Source organism: Oryctolagus cuniculus, chromosome 3 (genome assembly GCF_051225735.1).
Source record: "Oryctolagus cuniculus isolate XC-2025 breed Fujian yellow rabbit chromosome 3, ASM5122573v1, whole genome shotgun sequence".
In the NCBI taxonomy this organism is placed as follows: domain Eukaryota; kingdom Metazoa; phylum Chordata; class Mammalia; order Lagomorpha; family Leporidae; genus Oryctolagus; species Oryctolagus cuniculus.
This window is the reverse complement of record NC_142869.1, coordinates 168,606,384-168,625,249: the sequence shown is the minus strand read 5'-3', so window position 1 is coordinate 168,625,249 and position 18,866 is coordinate 168,606,384. Positions and strand designations below refer to the sequence as shown.

Here is an 18,866-nt window from a genome sequence, read left to right as displayed (position 1 = left end):
AGGAACTGATAGTCACAACACATACAACCTCATTCTTGGCTTGGTGTTTTATACCTCTGTTTAGCTGCAAGTTAACATTTAAGGCCTGCCCATAGTTTGTTGTCATCATTTTGTCTTGTGTTAATTAGCAAATCAGATCATGTGGCGGAGTAGGAGGGTGCACTTCAGCTCAGTCTTTGAAACCGACCCTGCTGTGAAGGGCATCCGCATGGCAAGGGTTTTAAGATTTCATGGGGCCGGTGCTCTGGCGTACTGGGTAAAGCTACCACCTGCAGTGCCGGCATCCCATATGGGCGCTGGTTCAAGTCCCAGCTACTCCACTTAAGATCCAGCTCTCTGAAGTGGCCTGGGAAAGCAGTGGAAGATGGCCCAAGTCCTTGGGCCCCTGCACCCACATGAGAGACCCAGAAGAAGTTCCTGGCTCCTGGCTTTGGACAGATGCAGCTCCGGCCATTATGGCCATTAGGGGAGTGAACCAGCAGATGGAAGACCTGTCTCTCTGCCTCTGCCTTTGAAATAAATAATCTTTAAAAATATAAAAGGATTTCATTAGAGCTGTGCTAGTCTCCTTCCTTCACTCCTGTTTGCCCCCATCAAACCTGCTGCATGGCCCGATGCCCACCTGCCTTCTCCAGCAACCTCTCCATTGTCCTCCCCAGGCATCCCTGTCTTCAGTCTCTTGTGTTTTAATTCTGTGTCAGCATCTGCACCCCAAGGACCTGAACTGACGTAGGACACAGGTGGTTTTGAAGGTATTTTTAGAATGATCTCATTAACTCTGGGAGAAAACCTCTAAAAAGAATCTCTTTATGTTGAGTAGTACCAAAAATAACTACAAATGTGTGACTAGTCATTTTACATTTTCTTCTCTTAACTTCAAGCTAGCAGGGCAAGAAATAGAGTGATGGGGACAACAGTGCTTTCAAGGGGCAGGGGCTTCAGAACCAGCTGTCTTCCTGACCTTACAGAATCCCTTAGTCAGCACAGATCCTGGAGCCTCACTAATCTCCTACAAAACGAACTGGACCATCTCGGCAAGTTTTTCCAGCTCTGAAAGTGGAACCAATTGCTGGAGAAGACATTGACTGGCCAGTCGGTCCCCATAGTGTGAACGAACATTACACCTAAATTTAAATTGAGCAAATACAAGTTAATCCAAAAGAAAAGGAATTTAGAAGTTGCACGGTAATTGTCTCCATGTTGTTGTCCAATTTATTTGTCAGATCAGTGACACCAAATACCTTGGCACAGATAGTGCAGTTTAACTAGCGCCTCTGTGTCAGAGTGCTTCTAAGATTTTTAATCTCCGTGGTAAAACAAGATTACATGTAAGTGCTCAGAAGTGGAAGTTTTATTCCTGCATTATGGAATAAGAAAGGAGAGCCATTTTAGTCTAATTGCACATTATTACATAACTCCAGAAGCTTAGCACTCCTTCCCACCCTACACCACAGCAGCTGTGGCCTAGTGCCGCGGTCACTGTTGCCTTCACACTTCTAGGTGGCATTTAATAGTTGACAACATGTGTCATCTATTCTTTGGTGGAATTTGATGATTAAAGTCTCTTCCTGCTCTAAGTCCATGTTCACATAGTAGTTTTATTGAATACAATCCCTTTTTCGTTTTTTGCTTGTAATTCTATAAAGTTTTTTTTTTTTTATTAAAGATTTATTTACCTGAAAGTTACAGAGTTACAAAGAGAGAAGGAGAGACAGAGAGAGAGGTCTTCCGTCCACTAGTTCACTCCCCAGATGCCCGCAATGGCCACAGCTGGGCCAGACCTTAGCCAGGAGACAGGGGCTTCTTCCAGGTCTCCCACATGGGGAGCCGGGGCCCAAGCACTTGGACCATCCTCTGCTGCTTTTCCCAGGCCATTAGCAAGGAGCTGGATTGGAAGTGGAGCAGCCAGGACACAAACCAGCATCCATATGGGATGCTAGCATCCCACGTGGCAGCTTTAGTCTTTATGCCACAGTGCCGGTCCCAATGCCTTCAAGTTTTTCAGCCCATTAATGATTGTGTGACACAGAGTCCTTTATAGAACTTGCTCTTCTGGAACTTTGTTTATTTGTTTTATATTCAGTTGCTGAATTTGAACGTGCTCTTTCCTTTTAGGCTTGATGCATGTCTGTGTTTATTTGTGTCTTTCATAAACTTACAGTAGCTGAAATTAGTATCATTGAGAGAAGATAAAACCGTTTATTTGAGAATTCTGAAACCCTCACCCTCAGTTTGCTTGTGAATCAGCATCCATATAATGTCTCCTGTGTGTTGGGGATCATGCTGGCTGCTCTTGCTTTAAGTGGTTGTGTGAAGAGGAGCATAGAATGCAGCACTGGTGGTGGTGTGTCTCAGCACCTCCCAGGCGAGACTCCGTGTAGAAACAGCATGTGTCTTGTGACATGGAACTTGTAAGTTACAACGGAGCCACAGTAGGCCCTGTTTTCCCAAAGGTTGTATCAAATATTTAACAACTGGTGTGGCATCGGCACTGCCCAAGCAGAACTAATGTTGAACAGCAAGTCCCAGTTCACAAGTTCACATCAGCTCTCCGTCCTGCATGAACTGAGCGTCAGGGAAATGGACTTAAAAGGATACAGACCTGGGTTCTGGTTACGGGGGGAGGCATAGAAAAGAATGAGCTCATGTACCTGTGTTGTAGATTGAGACTAATAAAACTAAAATCTCTAATTTTCTCTCTCCCAGGGACACGATGCATTACTTGACATGGACGTGAACTGCCCTTGTTGCTTTTTTGTACATTTTTGCCTTCACAATTCAACCCTCCCAGCTTCCCCCAAGCCTAATTCTGCAATGCAGACGTTTATTAAACAAAAATTCGTTAGCTGGCAGGTATACAATGATTCCTGCAACCCCTTGTGTAAAACTCAACCAATTCCCAGTTGTCTGTTCTTATAAAAAGTGCTTTATTTGTAGGAGAGGTTCACCTAAGGTGGATAAGGCTGCTTGTGATTGGCCTCAGGCAAGCAACAATCGTCTTCAGCCAGCTGAGGCGCAGGGCTGATGGTACCGGGCTCCAAAGATCAGAGGCCAAGGGTGCCCCAGACTGCCTGCAGTGCGCAGGACAACTTCCACAAGAAAGCCTTACCTTCCCTGCCATGTCAGTGTGGCCCACAGCAAGAATCTTTGCACCTTGGACCGCTGAAGGTTCAAAACTGAGGCATGTCCTGAAAGCTGGAACTGTAGGCCTCATTGGCTACTCATAACCTGCTCGTGTGGCAGGTGCAGGAGTCTTTATAACATGGTAGCTAACACATGTCATTTGGATAACTGTAATCTTGCTAAAAAGAACTCAAATCTAACATGGGCCACACTACTGGTTAATGAACCATTTTCACTGATAAGATCCCAGTCCCAGCAGGACATTGATGTTGATCCAGCCACACACATGGATCCAGCCTGAGTCGTGGCCACCTTGACTCACTGAGCTGTCAGTTCTGAGCTTCTAACAAGAATGCGTGCTCATGGCCCCTGGATCCTATGTTCTGCAACACACTAGCAGCACCGTTTCAGAGCTAACCTGAGTAACACGTACACATAGTATGACATCATCTGTGCCATGCCAGCTCCAAGGAACTCACGGATTTCCTTCCCAGAAACCACGTCTGCTTACTCTGTACAAACTCTCGCCCTCAGTACAGTTCATTTCCATTCCGCCACCATGTCTCGGTGTCTCCTTTGTAGAAACTAAGGATGTGGGTTAAGCCAAAGATGCAGACGGAGAGGAGGAATGCCCTTTTCTTGTCTAAGAGCATTTGCAGTCAAGGAGGAGGCCCGTCACAGAAGAGGTGGTGAAGGTGAAGTCTGTCACAGGTGTCGTAAAGAAGTGTGCCCAAAGTTCTGTTAAATGCAGAAGTGGGAGAGGCAGCAGGGTGTTGATAGTCTGGGTTCTGTTACTGAAAGCACAGCACCATAGCCTGTGTTACACTAAAGCAAAAAGGTGCATTTTGGCTGATGGTTCTAGAGATGGCCTTCTTGCTGGTAGATTTCCTGAGGCTGTGAGGGGTGTCTCATAGTGAGACCAGGAGCAAAAGCGTGCATGTCTTCTGATCTCTCTCCCACTTCTTACAGAACTACCAATAATCATAGGGACTTCACCCTGACGACCCTATCTAACCACAGTGACCTCCCAAGGTCATTGTCAGGTTACTTTTCCACCCTTTTACTACCTTACAGTAGGGATTGAACTCCGACATCAATTTTAGAGGGGACAAACCACAACCAATGTAAGGTAGCTCTGATTTGAGGGAAAGTGTTTGAAGGAAATGACATCTGACAGTGATTGTGGAATGTGAGTGATGAAACAAAGCCAACACAGAGATCAGGGTCTCTGTACCAAGTAGGTCTCCTGCTACACCATTGTCCTAATAAGTTCTGAATTACGGAATTACACCAGAAAGCTAAAGAAGTAAATGTAGAGTTTAAAATTGTCTCCCCTCTCTAAAGCTACAGAAGGAAGCTTATAAAATAGTCTCTGATTTCATCTAGCATTTAATTTTGCTCCTTTTGCTGAGTACCACAATCTGCACAAAAGTTACAGGAGAACTTCTGAAAAATTTTAAAACACCACCAAGATCGCTTTCTATTCTAAATTTATGTACTCCAGCAATCTCCGCTTCTCGCTCATTGTTGGCTTTAATTTTTTAACTCCAAAAACCATCCATCTTTGCCTCTGCTTTCTTATTTCAAGAGAATAACCAGATATGCCCTAACATGCAGAGAGCATATTCAATTCACCAGTTTAAGGATGTCATTAACTATGAAAAGGCCAAAACATATGATACCAGGCTTTTTGGAATTTTTCTGGGGAACACAAAGCAAAACCAAACTGACTGAGTCAATCCTGTGGGCTTGGGTTTGAGTTCCAGATGTAAAATAAGGACATCTGTTGAGAGAGAGTTTTTGTATTTAATCAACTTTCAACCTTGGTCAAACAGATATTAGAGTGTCAGTGGACATCAGCATAATTTAAGCTGAGGTTTGCTCATAGCTTATGCTCATGCTTCTAAGTAGACATTGAAAAGTATGATAAATAAATTGAGCATCCTTTAAGCTCACCCAGATGAGCTCCCCTTTGGAAAGTCACCTTCTGGTGTAGTTCAGAAAACAGTGCTCTGAGCATAGTTCTTTATGTATGCCACTTGGTAGGGGCTCAGTGAACCCTATGTAATTTTTCATTTATTACAAAAGTCTAGCATTGAACTCATGAAATGCATGGCTGCTTTAATTATTCTGTTAATGGCTTCTTTTTCACAGTGGTCATTTTCTACAGCTTTTAAATGTAGTATCAGATAATACTACCTTCTATGTGTGTTGTTCAGGCCCCTTCGGTAGCTCAGTCCTCTGTTTCATGTCGGTGTGTGTTTTGTCAGGTTCCTATAGACCATGTCTCACATGCGGTCCTCCCCGTAGTGCTGCTCTACTCACATGAGGGTGAGACAGGTGGATGCATTTCATCTGTCACAGATGAGTAGGATTGATTCCCACAGTTCATTATATGTTTCAAATTATTACAAAATTTAGAATGAAAGGAAATGTGGTGATAAGCACTTCCTATTTAGATCAATTTAGAATTGATGTCTCTTTTGGTCCTTGTCATCTTTGATTTGATGGTCTGATCCCGTGGAAAATAGAGCAGACACCTGCTTTGTTTTCCACCTTGAACTAAAATTGAACAGTGACGTTTCCAGGAACTTCATTAAGCTTCCTCATGACACAGAATCTTGCTGGGGCACACCTTGTGCTCGTGTGAGGTAACATGTGCTACCTGTGAGCTAAGCAATTGTGATGTCACTGGGTTCCAGTGCTCTATACTGTGTGCGGTACCCAATCCTCAGAAGCAGCCAGGGCTAGAAGGGCGTAGTCATGCCAAAAAGTTTGCGCTATGATGATTTACCCCAGAATATGTATGGAAAGGTAAGGCTTCTGTCTGCATGATACGCCATATTCATAATCCCCGTTCTGTCTTGTATTGAGTTTGTTATTGTATTCATGATTGTAAATCGCCTTCAAGTCCTTTTTACAGAGACAGATCTTTATGGAAGTAAATGCATGTATATTTCATCTCTAGTCTAGCTACAACACTGAGTTAAGACATCAAAATGTTGATGCGCTGGGTTTCTTAGGACTTGATTTCTTTATTTTCTTTGTTTCGATTGCTCATGGGATGCTCAAGTTTTCCATAATGATCCACTTCAGTCTGTTCAGTCACGTTTTCAAGACCAATCATGTTGTGCCAACTCCAGCAGGTTCTGAAAACTAATCAGTGCACATTTCTTCTAGGAATAGCCAATAGGAGATAGGGAAAAGCTTTTCTATTCTTTGTTTTTCCCTAAGAAATGATTCCACCATAACAGTAAATAATGTTATAATCCTCGTTGTTTTTATTTGTTCGTTTTCAGAGGTTCTGTGCATCTGTTAGAGAGTTCTACGGGGAAGTTTTATTTCCTTGCAGTTGGTTTACTGCTTCTTCCTAAGTTGAGTGTGACTCTCCATCCGCAGCAGCTATTAGCTTAGTCAATGTATTCTGGGCTTATTTAAGTTTCAGGATTCATATCGTGTGACTCCTCCGCCCAGCATCACATTAACTGTTTCAAAGCAATGTGCCATTAAAGTGTTGTGGCCATGTTTCTGGCTTTGTTTTTCCCCCCAGCGGGTCTTGAACTATTGATTCTGTTTGCAGTCAGGGGTAAGATCTGTGATGTTCAGCATATGGTTTGCTGTTGTCAGGCCTTTGGGCCTTGTAGGTATCTCCCTCTGTGGTCTTTAGTGTGCATATTTGACCTTTTGACATGTTGCTTTAAAATTTTCTAAGGATCGTGTCTTAGAAAAGTGAATGACTGCATCCTTAGGTTGTAATCAGCTCTTCAAAAATTAAATCGTCGGTTTTTGAGTGCCCTCAGTAGGCTCAAGTAGCGTGCTTTGTAGTCTTGAATTTTCTTAGTGTTTTGTACATAACCATCATGGAACATTCATTGTAGTTCTTTTGCTTCTTAAAAATGCTCAATCTTACAATATGAGCAGAAGAAACATTTTTTAGTACAAGTGTTTTAACAACCATGGTAGGTAATGTCATATGTTGAATGGGGAAGAGAACCAGGTACTAATACCTTAAGGATCTAGTAGGCAAAATTATTTCCATGCTACTCATAACTGTTCAATTTGCTTAAAAATATTGAAGGAAGTTGTTAAAATGACTACTTAATAGTTCATTCTTTTAGATTGTGCATTGTGTCACATGTCCATGTTGTAGTCAAGAATAAATATGTAATGCTGATGTTTAAAGATTTGTTTGTAATTAAAGAAATAATAACTGTTCTTCATAGAAAACAGGGAACAGTTCAAATAAGAATATATGTCTCTGTCCATATCATAATCGCCAGCCACGTGTTAACATAGTTCACATTTTTTCCATGTCTACATAACTGGCTGTCAACCTTCTCTTTCTCTCTCTTCTGAGCACTGCCCCCTTCCCCCAGATTCTTATCCAGAATTAGGAACTTATTGTACATACTGTTTGGTGACTTGTCTTTTTTCCCATTATTTGAGTCTTAAGAAATTATTATGGTATTCATTTTCAGTGACTTAATTTTTGAGAGTATAACTGGCCCAGAATATTTGTAATCAGTTTATTGTTAAAATCATATCTCATTCACCCAAACCTCTGTTGTTCCCACATACTCATTGCTTTAAATAATGCTTGTTGCATTTTTGCAGATTAAATGATCCTATTCTGAATAACTGGAAGTAAAACAGGCCTGATCATTTTTAGTATGTTTAACTTATATTTACTTTAAAATTTATGGAAGTAAGTTCGTTCTTTTTTCATATACAGTTATATAAAAAATGCATGTAATTGTGTAACCAAAATTCATTCTCTTACATCAGAAAATTTCTTCTCTGTGCCCTTTGACTACAGAGTATATTTACTTCTGATTCTGAGACTTGAAGTGATGACATGTGAACAGAATCCACACATAGGCCTACCATTCTGGTGTGACCTCTGTTGACATTTTATAGAATATTCTGGTCTTTTTCCCTATAATAAAAGAGGTCATATAGTCCTTGCTGTTTATAATTTTTTTTACTTGAGTATATAATCATATTTTGTTTAATCACGGCATTGGTTTTGCTTTTCTTTCCTTGGAATTCTAAACAGTGCTACCATGAATGTCTTTGTGTGTTGCCATATGTTGTAAAAAATAGGTCCTAGAAGTAGAATTTTTAGACCTCATGTGTACATTTTTAAGACACATTACATTTTGTTGACTTGCTTTGTAAAACAGTTATACCAGTTTATATGCAGAAGTGTATGGGACAAGCTGTTTTCCTGTATCCTTGGCAATATAAAATTGTTATTTTGTATTTTTGCCCATTTGATGGATGAATAATGAGAGCTTACTATTTTAATTTGTATTATTTGATTTCCTGTGAGGTCGGATTTTTGTCATGTGCTTATTATTTATATTTCTTTTAAAATACAAATTTCTAGTCTGTGATATTGTGTATTTTATTTTGACTTTTTGGGAGAAGATATGCAGAGACATAGAACTTATTTTATAAATTGCCAAAATTGCATCAATAATTGCCAATAATCACATCAGCTCTCTTGATTGCATGTTGAGATTTCTTTTCCTCTTTCACTTACTGACTTTTTATGGCTTTTTTTTTTAGGTTTCATGGAAGTTCTAAGTCCATCCTTTTCCATTTCCTTTATTTATGTTCTGAGTGTGCATGTTGAAGTTAGAGATCCTTTGTACTGACAGACTAGGAAGATTTCCACTGTGCTGTATCAAGGAAGCACAGGTGCAGGGCTGGCATGGGAGTGTATTTATCTAGTCTTGATATTGTCTTTGTGTTTTTTATTCATATGCTTTACAGCCACACGAACTTTTCATTGAAATCTTCTATTTAAACTGCAGAAGCACCATGACATTGAAATGTGTTCTGAGTTAGGCATCTCCTCATATTTGTTTTTCCATTACTGCCTTTGGTCTACATTTTCTATGTTATCTATCCAGTTTCTCTGTGGTATTAAGAAAAACAGTACTTTACTTTGTTACATGACTGTGTCTTTGTTTTTGACATGCCTCAGGACATTGAAGAAAAAGTAAGTAGCAAAACAACCACCTAGTGTGCAAATAGACTCACCTAAACAGCAGTTGAGGGAACAGTCACCCTGACGTGGACTGAGCCAGACCACGCTCGATGGCTTTGAAAAGAATGTTAGCACAGAACCAGGTGCAGCTTCCTCCTGTGACTCCCACACTGGAGTGCTGGTTCCCCTCTGGCCATTCCACTTCCCATCCAGCTCCCTGCTAATGCTCCTGGGAAGGCAGCTGAAGATGGCCCAAGTGCTTGGCTCCCTGTCATCCATGGACGGGGAAGACCTGGGTGGAATTCCTGGTTCCTGGCTTTGGCCTGGCCTAACCGTGGCTGTTGGTGGATATTTGTTGAGTGAACCAGTCTCTGTCATTCTGCTTTAAAACAAAGAATACTAGTACTATTCAGCATTCACTGAAGAAAAAACAAGTAAAAATTTTTTCTAACTCTGGGTGATCTCAGGAGATCTTTTGCATCAGAGATAAAATTCAATTAAGCATACTAGTCCACATACCAAATAGTTTAAACAATGTGTTTTTTTGTTAATCTTAAAATTAATTCATATGTAACCATCTTTGTAAATTTTTAAAAGGCTGTAAAATATTTTGTTACATGTTTTTAGCTTTGTAAAAAAAGTTATTTTAAATTAGAAATGTCATAAGTAAAGGTTTTTAAAATATTTGTATTTACTAGTTACTCAGATAAACAGTTATAGCAGTTTTAATTCCTCACCTCTCCTCCAAGACTGCTGCTGCTTTATAAAAAGAGAAATAAAACAATACCTGCTTAATGTGCAGATTTCACTGGGTAAGTAAGAGGTCTCAAATATAGGATTTGTGTGCAAAATGTTATATAGGCACTTTTGTTGTTGTTCAAGAACATTATTAACCATGTATCATATGCCCAGAAAAAAAAATCAAAGTTTTATTATGCAAATTATTAATCTCAGAAAGAGAAGTTAAACATGACACTCTGTTGTGTGCTGTATTGTGACATTTCCAAATATGTTTGGACAAAGTAGGACACAGCTGTTACAGTAGCCAGAAAATACAATGCAGATTCATTCTTTACATTAAATACAGCAATCATCATCACATTAATGATTTTCTGTGCCAGAGACCTAATACTCCTAGATTGCAAAAATCTTCAGCTTTGTGTACTTACTTCTAATGCAATTTATACTTGACTTTGGCTTTGCTGTTGCTGCTTTTTCTTGATATAGTATATTCTTCATTTCCGTTTTTAGGCTAAGCAGCTGGAAGAGAAAGACCGGGTGATAAAGAAGCAGGATGCATTCTACAAAGAGCAGCTGGCTAGACTGGAGGAAAGGGTATGACTATTTCTTGTCATTGATTCTCTTCTCATACCACGTCGGCAGCTTTCCCACATATTCATTCAAAAATCAATAAATCAGAACTCTGACTGCCTTTCCTACCAGGAAGTGACAGAGTCAGAGAGTTCATTGTCTCCGGACGTGTGTCTTCTTCCTCGGTCATTTGGCATGCAGGTTATTGGTTCATTGATGAATTTCGCTACTCAAGAAGTCCCCCAGATACTCTCCTTTGTGTTACTAATATGAGTGGAATCTACACTGCCTGCAGATCAAACAGTAGAGTCCTACTCTTCACATCTCCAAAGTTTGACGAAATTTGAGTACATTCTTAAAAATGAGTTTTAAAGGCTAGATGAGTATTGTCTTTGTGAAAACTCAGTTTCTCTGCATTTGTGAGTAAGAAATGAATGTCTCTTTCAAAAATGGTAGATAAGAGCTGAACAGTGTAGCACATCTTAAGAAGAAGAGTTAGAAGAAGGAGAGGAGATGGTATGTCTAGCTATGTCTAGTGTATAGTAGATCTACATTTGGGCAGAATTGCCAAGGAGAAAGTTAAGACTGAAATGAAAGAAGACATTGGGTTTCAGACTAGGGGATGGGCATTCAGTGTCATGGTAAAGTCATGGTGTGGGATGTCTCTGTCCTTTCTCAGGAAGCCTGGTTTGATACCTGGTTCCCTCTGTTTCTGATGCAGCTTCCTACTAATGTACATTCCAGAAGGTAGCAGATGATGGCTCCAATACTTGAGTCTTAGGTGAACTTAGATGGAGTTCTGGGCTCCTGGCTTTGGTCTGGTTCAGGCGAGGCTGTGGCAGTATTTGGGGAGTGAAACAGTGGTTGGAAATACTCTCTCTGTTACTCTGCCTTTCAAATCAAATGAAAATTAAAAAAGAAAAAAAAAAAAAACGAATAGGAGTTTGAGCACCTAATCAGTGCCTCTATTCAATGAAGTGGGTTTGTTGTCTAGATTAGCTTCATACATAAACCATGAGATTAGAGTGAACTCTTCCTTCCTTTTGATTCAGTGTCCCTAGTATGATTTACTTAGGACACATTTGATAAGACAGTAAGAAAAAAAAAATAAGAAGTACACTATTAAACCTCCACTAAATACAGTAATTTATATGTTCATTGTGTTTGTGTGTCTCCCTTTCTCCCTGAACTGAGTTGCTTCTTGAATGTAGGGACCATTTTCTCAGTCATTCAGCAGGTAGTCTACTTGAGCATCTAATATGTCAGAGATACACTGGTGAAGAAGATGACCTAAGCATCTGCCCCCGTGGCATTTCAGTTCAGTTAAACCAGTTGGGCACACTGTGTGGCAGGCTTTGAGAACATGGGGAGCAGTAAAGCAGCTGGGGACGGGCATCTCGGGGCTGAGGTGTACGGGCTCAGGTGCAGAGTGAAGAGGCTCTCTGAAGTGATGGCGCCGGAGGAGAAACCGGTAGTGATAGAGCAGCAGGTCACTGTCAGAGGCCGGAAGCGGGTGGCGGGGGGGTCTCTTGGCAGGAAGCCGGGGGGTCTCTCGGCATGTTTGGGGACGCTGGAGCGCTGGTATGAAGGAGCTTTCCTGGACAAGAGCTGAGCAGAGGACACGCAGTGAGACATTCTGGCACTAACTGAGGCAGGTAGTGGCAGCGACCGCAGCCAGGGTACCAGCTCTGAAGGTAAGGAGTGTGCTTGGATATTTCTAAGATAGAGCTTACCAAACATGCTGATGTTTTTGAACATGAGTGAGACAGAAAAGGCTCAAAGGTACTCTAGATATTTGGCTTTTATAAGGAGAAAGATGAATTTCCCACGGACGCGACTATTAAAATTTGGAATAGGATGTGGGTGGTGGAGGAAATCAAAGGTTTAATTTTGGGTGTGGATTTTGAGTACTTCTTAAGACATCCACGTAGAGATGTTGAGTAGACCTACAGTGAAACAGTTTAGAGAAGAGGTCGGCAGTTTCTGATGAAAAGGGCCAGGTGTGATCCCTGTGTGAGCTTGGCCTCTGCTTTTGTGATGGGAGAGCGAATGGTGTGAGCCTGTGAGTGAGTGCGTGGGAGTCTTCTCACTTTATAGACCCCAGCATTCCAACTTCATAGCATTTTCATGTCAAAAAAGTTTTTTTTTTATCATTTCTTCAACCATTAGAAAAGCGTATGTCCAGTGTTAGCGCTGTTGAAAACCAGGTAGTGAGTTGGCCCGTGAGTTGCAGTCTGCAGAAGTGTGGATTGGCGCACGGGCTCCCACTGTTGGGTGCCTTGGGTTCACCTCCTCAATAACTTGGACCACCTTACGTAGCCCGTCAGTGTCCTCAGCTGTAAGATGTGGGTATGATGGTGTTTACCATCCTAACTTAAGATTAGCTAACACTCACCACGCATCTGTAACACTAGCCCATAGTAACCATTCAGCCACTGGCAGCCACAGTGCTATGTCTGGCGTAGAGTTAATATGTGTTGCTGAAGACGTGATTAAAATGACAGTTTTTGAGGTGTCAAAAAGGTGTCAAAGGTACCTCTTTGCTCCCACTCAATGATAGATTGTTTTTGTATTTTTTTTTTTGACATCAAGTTTTATTGTATTATTGTATTATTCACCCATTGCTCATCAATCCGATACTGTTACTGAGAATTTCAGTGATTGGTATAGGAGACTGAGGAGACTTGCCCTTGGTGGATTGCATTTGTCTGCTAACAGGTAACCTGTTGTTTTTGGCAGCAAATAGAACAGGTAATACATTGGTGGATATGGTGTGACGAGCTCAAATGTATGTGATTCGCATCTTACGTAACAGACTGTGCCTTTGAAGGTCAGGTTGGAAGCACCAAATGAGCTTAGAATCGTGATGTGGAATGAGCACACTGCTATTAATTAATACGTAATAACCCATTTTATTGATCTGGTGCAAGGATTGTTAGGCTAGGAATCAGAAGGCAGGCCTTGCCATCCAGTTCTTCGTTAGTTCCCCTCAAGTCTGTGGTCTCTGGTTCTTGGTCTTTAAAGTGGGGTAATGCTCTGCTCCTGGGTCATCCTTACAGGTTAGAAGCTTGTACTTGTAAAAGGCCCTGAAACACTAGAACAGCTTAACCAGTAGGAGCTGCAGCCATAAAAAAATATCTTACTTGCCATTGTATCAAAGTACTAATAAATACTATAGTATTATTCAGCTTCTCATGTCTGCTGCCCATTTCCATGAAGTTGGCTTTTTGTTTGTTTCTGCCATTCCTAAAGTACCCAAGTAGAGTTTTTTCCAGCTGGACTTCATCCAGGATTATTTGAAAGACGTTGAAGACACTAAGGAGGAGGCATTTTCTAGGCTTCATGCAAAAGATTACAGAGGGATTCCTTCTCTTGTCTCGTGGTGGCAGTGAGAATTATGAGGTCTAACATTTCCGATAGGAATTCTACATACCTTGTGTTTGAAAGGTAGAAGTGCTGAATTTATATTGCACAATGTAAGAAGAAATTATAATAGTAGAGTAACCTGCAGAATCATCCAACTTCCCTTTGCCATCTGGGTTGCCCTGATTTAAAAGTGGATGCATTCACATACCTGTCTCTTCTTTTAACCAACGGCAATGAGGAAACTGTGGAGAGTGAATACCAGGTGGTCATTCTTGGGAAGCAAAGGGGCAGTGGGTAGGAGGAAAGTGTACTGAGCATGTGCCGTAGTTGTTCCTATAATCCCAGCCTGGGTTGTTTCTCAGGTCGGTCTCTATAAACCCTTGGTCAGTTACATAACACCCCTGTATGAATGCAGCCTTGTCGTCCCCGATACCGAGATTGGCCAGTCAGCAGCGAGTCCGAGACTGCGAGAATCTTCTCTTCCCACTAACTTGTGAGGAACGATGAGCTTAATTTAGCTGGACACCAGTTTTGTCCTTCCTAGAACCAGTATTCAAAAACAACTCGTTACTGGGAATCAAAGCCGTCTGAAAAGTGTTTCAAGTCCAAGTCCTTGTTCCACAGTTGGTCAAGTGATGCTGGCTTGTGAAACCGCATCAGCGTAGACGGGAAAGTGAAGTTCGGTCTCTCAGCATCATTAGAGGTGTCTCGTGCAGCCGTGAGGCTTGACGGCAGTGAATTCCTGGTTCTTGGTGTAAGAGACTTGGAGAGCAGCAACTTCTCACTGTGAATCTGAGACCTGAAGGATACTAATTCCTGCTTAGTGATTCGATGAGAGGAAGCCCAGAGCGGCTTTTTAAGGAAAAGGCTCTTAAATGTTTTTAAGGAGCTTTTCGTAAGTCCTTTGGGGAATTCTTTTTTGTTTTTCCAGTTTTATTAAGATACGATGCCACATTTTATTTATAATCATTATGATTTGCTATGTGTGTTTTGAGGGCAGAGCTCATTTTTTCCCTTTGTTTTCTAAAACTCACACATAGTAGGAGGGTAGAGCCTATATCATCAATTATGTCTATGCAGTTACTGTAGTTTTTAAATATACACAAGATGTAATAATCTGTTTATTAATCATTTCAGTAAACAAGTTAAACCTACCCAATGGGAAAGTCAAGTACAGCTGTGAATAATCTGATGTTATTTATGGCATCATTTTTGTGATAGCTAATGATAGCATGTAGTGAGCATTTATGTTGTATTAGGCCCTTTGCATGAATTTTCACAAGCAACCCATGAGTCTTCCCACTCTCGTTGAGGTGCAGGTGCTGAGGCAAGAAGTCACTTGCCCAAGAACAGCCACAGCATGACAGATCCGGATTTGAGCCAGGCTCGACCCCAAGCTTTTCGCCACTGTGTTGTCATTAGGATGTGTTGGTTCTGTATGTGAGAAGGTTACGTCCTACTGATGTAGTACTAGCTCTTTGGGTGGTGCAGGTTTCTAGGTCCTGATGTCATAACTTGATTACTGAGACCTCCTGACCTGAAAATACTAAACATTCAAAAATGCATAACCACCCCCTCCCCACAACACACACCCAGGATCTGTATTTCCTGACACCATTTGACCAAGAGGAACTAAATAGTGTCTTATTTAGCAACTGCAGGATGATACCCCTGAGAGTTATTTCTTTGGATTTGAAGTAAGCAGCTCTTCGTCATTTCAGCAATTGTAGATTTTATATTTGAGTTGTTTGTGGAGTCACACTTTCACAGTCTGGCCAAAGGGGTTTCATCTTATTCCATCTCCTAGAAAAAGAACAAACTCTCTTGACTTTCAGTCAGCGGTTTGTATGGTTGTTTCATCAGAGTCCGAGCTGGCTGTGTGTGCTACAGGGAACTGTTTCATTTCCGGTAGTGTGAGGCCTGTGGGAGGGAAGTGAGATGGAGGACCTGGGGGTAAAAGAGGGTGGAATCCCTGTTCTCCCAGAGGTCTTCCAGAATGGAGGCCACTGTGTCCCCAGGATATACCAGAGACTTGGTCTCTGTGATAGTTGGATGGTGTGTCTTGCATGCAGAACTTCTTAATTCTGAGCCAGCATTGATTCGCTCAGCTGACTCCCCTTTGCTCTTGGCTTTCGCAAGACGCAGCGTGAAGGGAGATGTGACAGCCCCGATGACCTCAGGAGCTGTGCTGAGGGGGATCCAAAAGCTTATTTGGGAGCAATCAATGTGCAGATCAACCCAGCCGCGTGCCCTGTATTGCTTCCAGTGTGCAGGCTCCTCTGGCTGTCAGCAGCTATTTGCATACACACTGTAGTGTAGTAAAAGCCCACAGAATCAAGAAGAGGGAGTCATACAAGCTAGGCAAAAGAGAGTAATGTGAGGAGAATGGTGAAAAACAAATTGCTACTAGGAAGAGAAGAACATTACTAGTCAGTCGCCTGTGGAGAGAGTTGCTAATTAAATTCAAAGGTCATGGTTACATCAAATGGACAAATTTTAAGTCTCACGGTGAGTGACATATCTTCTATTACATCATCAAGCGTTGGGCTCCTCTGTATAATCAAATTGACTTTTTCATTGCTTGACTTCTTTGTCAATTAGTACCTTTGTTTCGGTGCTCCTCCGTGCAAGGCTTGGGGAGAAATAATGCCAGCGATGATAATAAAGAGAGATGACGACAGAACAGGTTATTGTCAGCGCAGTGTGCTCCTTCTTGGGAGAAATTATTCTGTGTTTTTACTACCAGATGAAGCCTGGTAGTCATGTTAAAATATTTCAGTGAGGGAAAGCTTTTCAAGAGATGAATCTGAGATACCAAAATACAAGCAGTTCTTTTTTGGAGGAAAGGGGAGGGGGGGTAACTCAATAAACTTAGTTTATAAACTGAAATACCTCTTTGATATTCTCTTCCTAAAGTGCCTTCCAAACAGTTGTCCCTGATTTCAGGTCAGGGCGACTCACCCTAGCCATGCAACATGAGACAGCAAGTTTAACACAATCGTGAAAAGTAACAGGTTATGCTCCTTTGCACTTGTCAACCTAGAGAGCGGTGTTAGTCCTTTGACGCGTGGAGGTTTTGTTCACTTGTGTTGGAATCAGGGCAGCGTCTCTGTGGTTTCCGTAGTTACCGGGAGCTGCAGGAACAGGCCTGAGGTCCTCTGGACCAGGGGTTTGGATGTTGAAGGCAACAGAAGCCATTGTCACTTTTAATTGTAATGTCATTGCGAGAGACATAGGTTTTTGTCAAAGTGGCTTGGAGCATGCACACTGAGTTACTCTCAATTTTTTATCATTAGCAGATAATGATACTTCAAATAAATGCACTTGGATGTTAATTGTTAGGTGGAAAAATTTATAAGGCCCACTGTCACCGTATCTTTTGTTAATATAATTGACACAGCAATTTATTATTGAGGTGGAGAGACTGAATCACTTTCCGCTCTTAGCTGCTCTCCTAAAGGAGGTTTATTATTGCAGAGATTCCAAAAGTAGAAAGCAAGATGGACTACCCTCCTCACCACCACCACCAATTTCATTCTCCAAGGGAAAAAAAAATCAATGGATATGGGGGTCTTATCCTTAATTCATTATTCAATAAATCCTCCAATGCATTGGCTTTTCTGTTAACCTCTCTGAAATTTCAAATGGGAAATGTGGTTTAGGTAACCTTGAATTGCTTTTTAATCTGGCTTTAGGGATATAAAACTGACTTTCTTTTTTTTCTTTTTGGTGGTGAGCTGTTAAAAGTGCATCCCATTAAAATGATCCCCTTAACTGGAGCCAGTTTTTCGATGTCTAACTTTAGAGGAACGATTTGCAAATCATGGGGTCAGCACTTAATTTGGGGCTCTATTTACCATGTAGGCTGTCAAGAAGTATTAACCTTAAGGTAAGATGAGAACATGGAGTACAAAGCTGTGAGCCGATGCCACACAGTACACCAGGTATTAAATAGCATTATCCATCCTGCTTGCTGCAGTAAATAGGATTTCACTATTATGATGTGTCAGGGCTTTCAGTGAAATCAAATTTACAAGACACTAAACTGCCATCCTCTCTGCTGAGCAGCTTTCTTCTGCGATCTTGCTTTCATATTAATCCTGTTGGTAGGAAATACTTGTACCAATTGTGCATGGAAATGATAATTTAATGATCTCTCCCTTTTCTCCATTCAGAGCTTAGAATGGACCACTGTGCTTTGCAGAGCCAGCCCCAGGGCTCTGGGAAGGAGATAATGTATAGTTCATCTTTAAAGCCCCGTACTGCCTTTCTGTGAGAGCCTGTAATGATCATAAACGCTACGATGCCAACAATATGGGTTGCGTACTTGCTCGACTCTCCATGTTTCTTTTACCCTTTTGCAAGTCTATACAATGAAATAATTAGTTTCTGTTTTCCATGATGGTTTCTAAACACGATATGCCACTTGAATGAGTAAAGACAAGGTAAGAAGCATTATGAAATCCATGAGAAACTGGTTCCACTTTTAATGATTCTGTATATTTTGGGGGCAGCTCAGCAGGCTGTTTGATTTGAAGAAGACTTAATGCCCTCCTTTCTTTTCTTTGACATCTTTTCTTGCCATTGGAAGGATATTGCAGCCAGGAAGCCACCCTGTGTTTCCTGTGTATGAGATTTAAAATGGGCTCAATCTTTTACATTTTCTTCCCATCGAGCTTCAAAGTTAGTGACTGTGTTTCTTCCTGATGTCTTGTTTATTTATGAATTCCAAGTACACTCCATTTAGACACAGCAGCCGATGCTTATTTCCCTATTCTACTGACTAAAAAGTTAAAATACATGAATATTAAATTTCTTAAAGGAAATGGCAGGGCTCGTGTTAGGAAAATGCTCTTCAATCCTAGTTTTATGTTCAGACCAGGAGACAGCTGTGCCTCTATAAGGGATTATGTTTCAACACGTTAGAAAGATATATTTGGTCATTAAAGCTTTTGCAAATAATATTAGCTCATAGTACTATCAAGTAAGAAGTACCCACATCTGAACTTGGCATATGAAACAGGTTTGTGCGGTTAAGGGAAGCTTGTAATGAAGAGAAACCCAAATCCAG

The 18,866-nt window shown here is 41.2% G+C and overlaps 1 protein-coding gene across 9 annotated transcripts in view; it reads left to right on the top strand.

The window, feature by feature from the left end:
• CHCHD3 (coiled-coil-helix-coiled-coil-helix domain containing 3) overlaps positions 1 to 18,866 on the top strand; it is a 280,912-nt gene that overhangs the window by 172,227 nt on the left and 89,819 nt on the right. For 3 of the 9 annotated variants that reach the window (XR_016231066.1, XM_008258131.4, XM_008258129.4), the window contains exons 5-6: positions 9,116 to 9,130; positions 10,370 to 10,453. The exons of 3 other annotated variants lie outside the window; for them this stretch is intronic. Coding sequence is in view for 4 of the 6 variants with exons in the window: in XM_008258131.4 (XP_008256353.1) it covers positions 9,116 to 9,130; positions 10,370 to 10,453 (99 nt within the window). In the remaining 2 variants the exon portion in view is untranslated. The remainder of the gene's footprint in view (positions 1 to 9,115; positions 9,131 to 10,369; positions 10,454 to 18,866) is intronic. 3 more of the 9 variants (XR_016231067.1, XM_070071323.2, XM_008258130.4) reach the window with 1 other exon arrangement.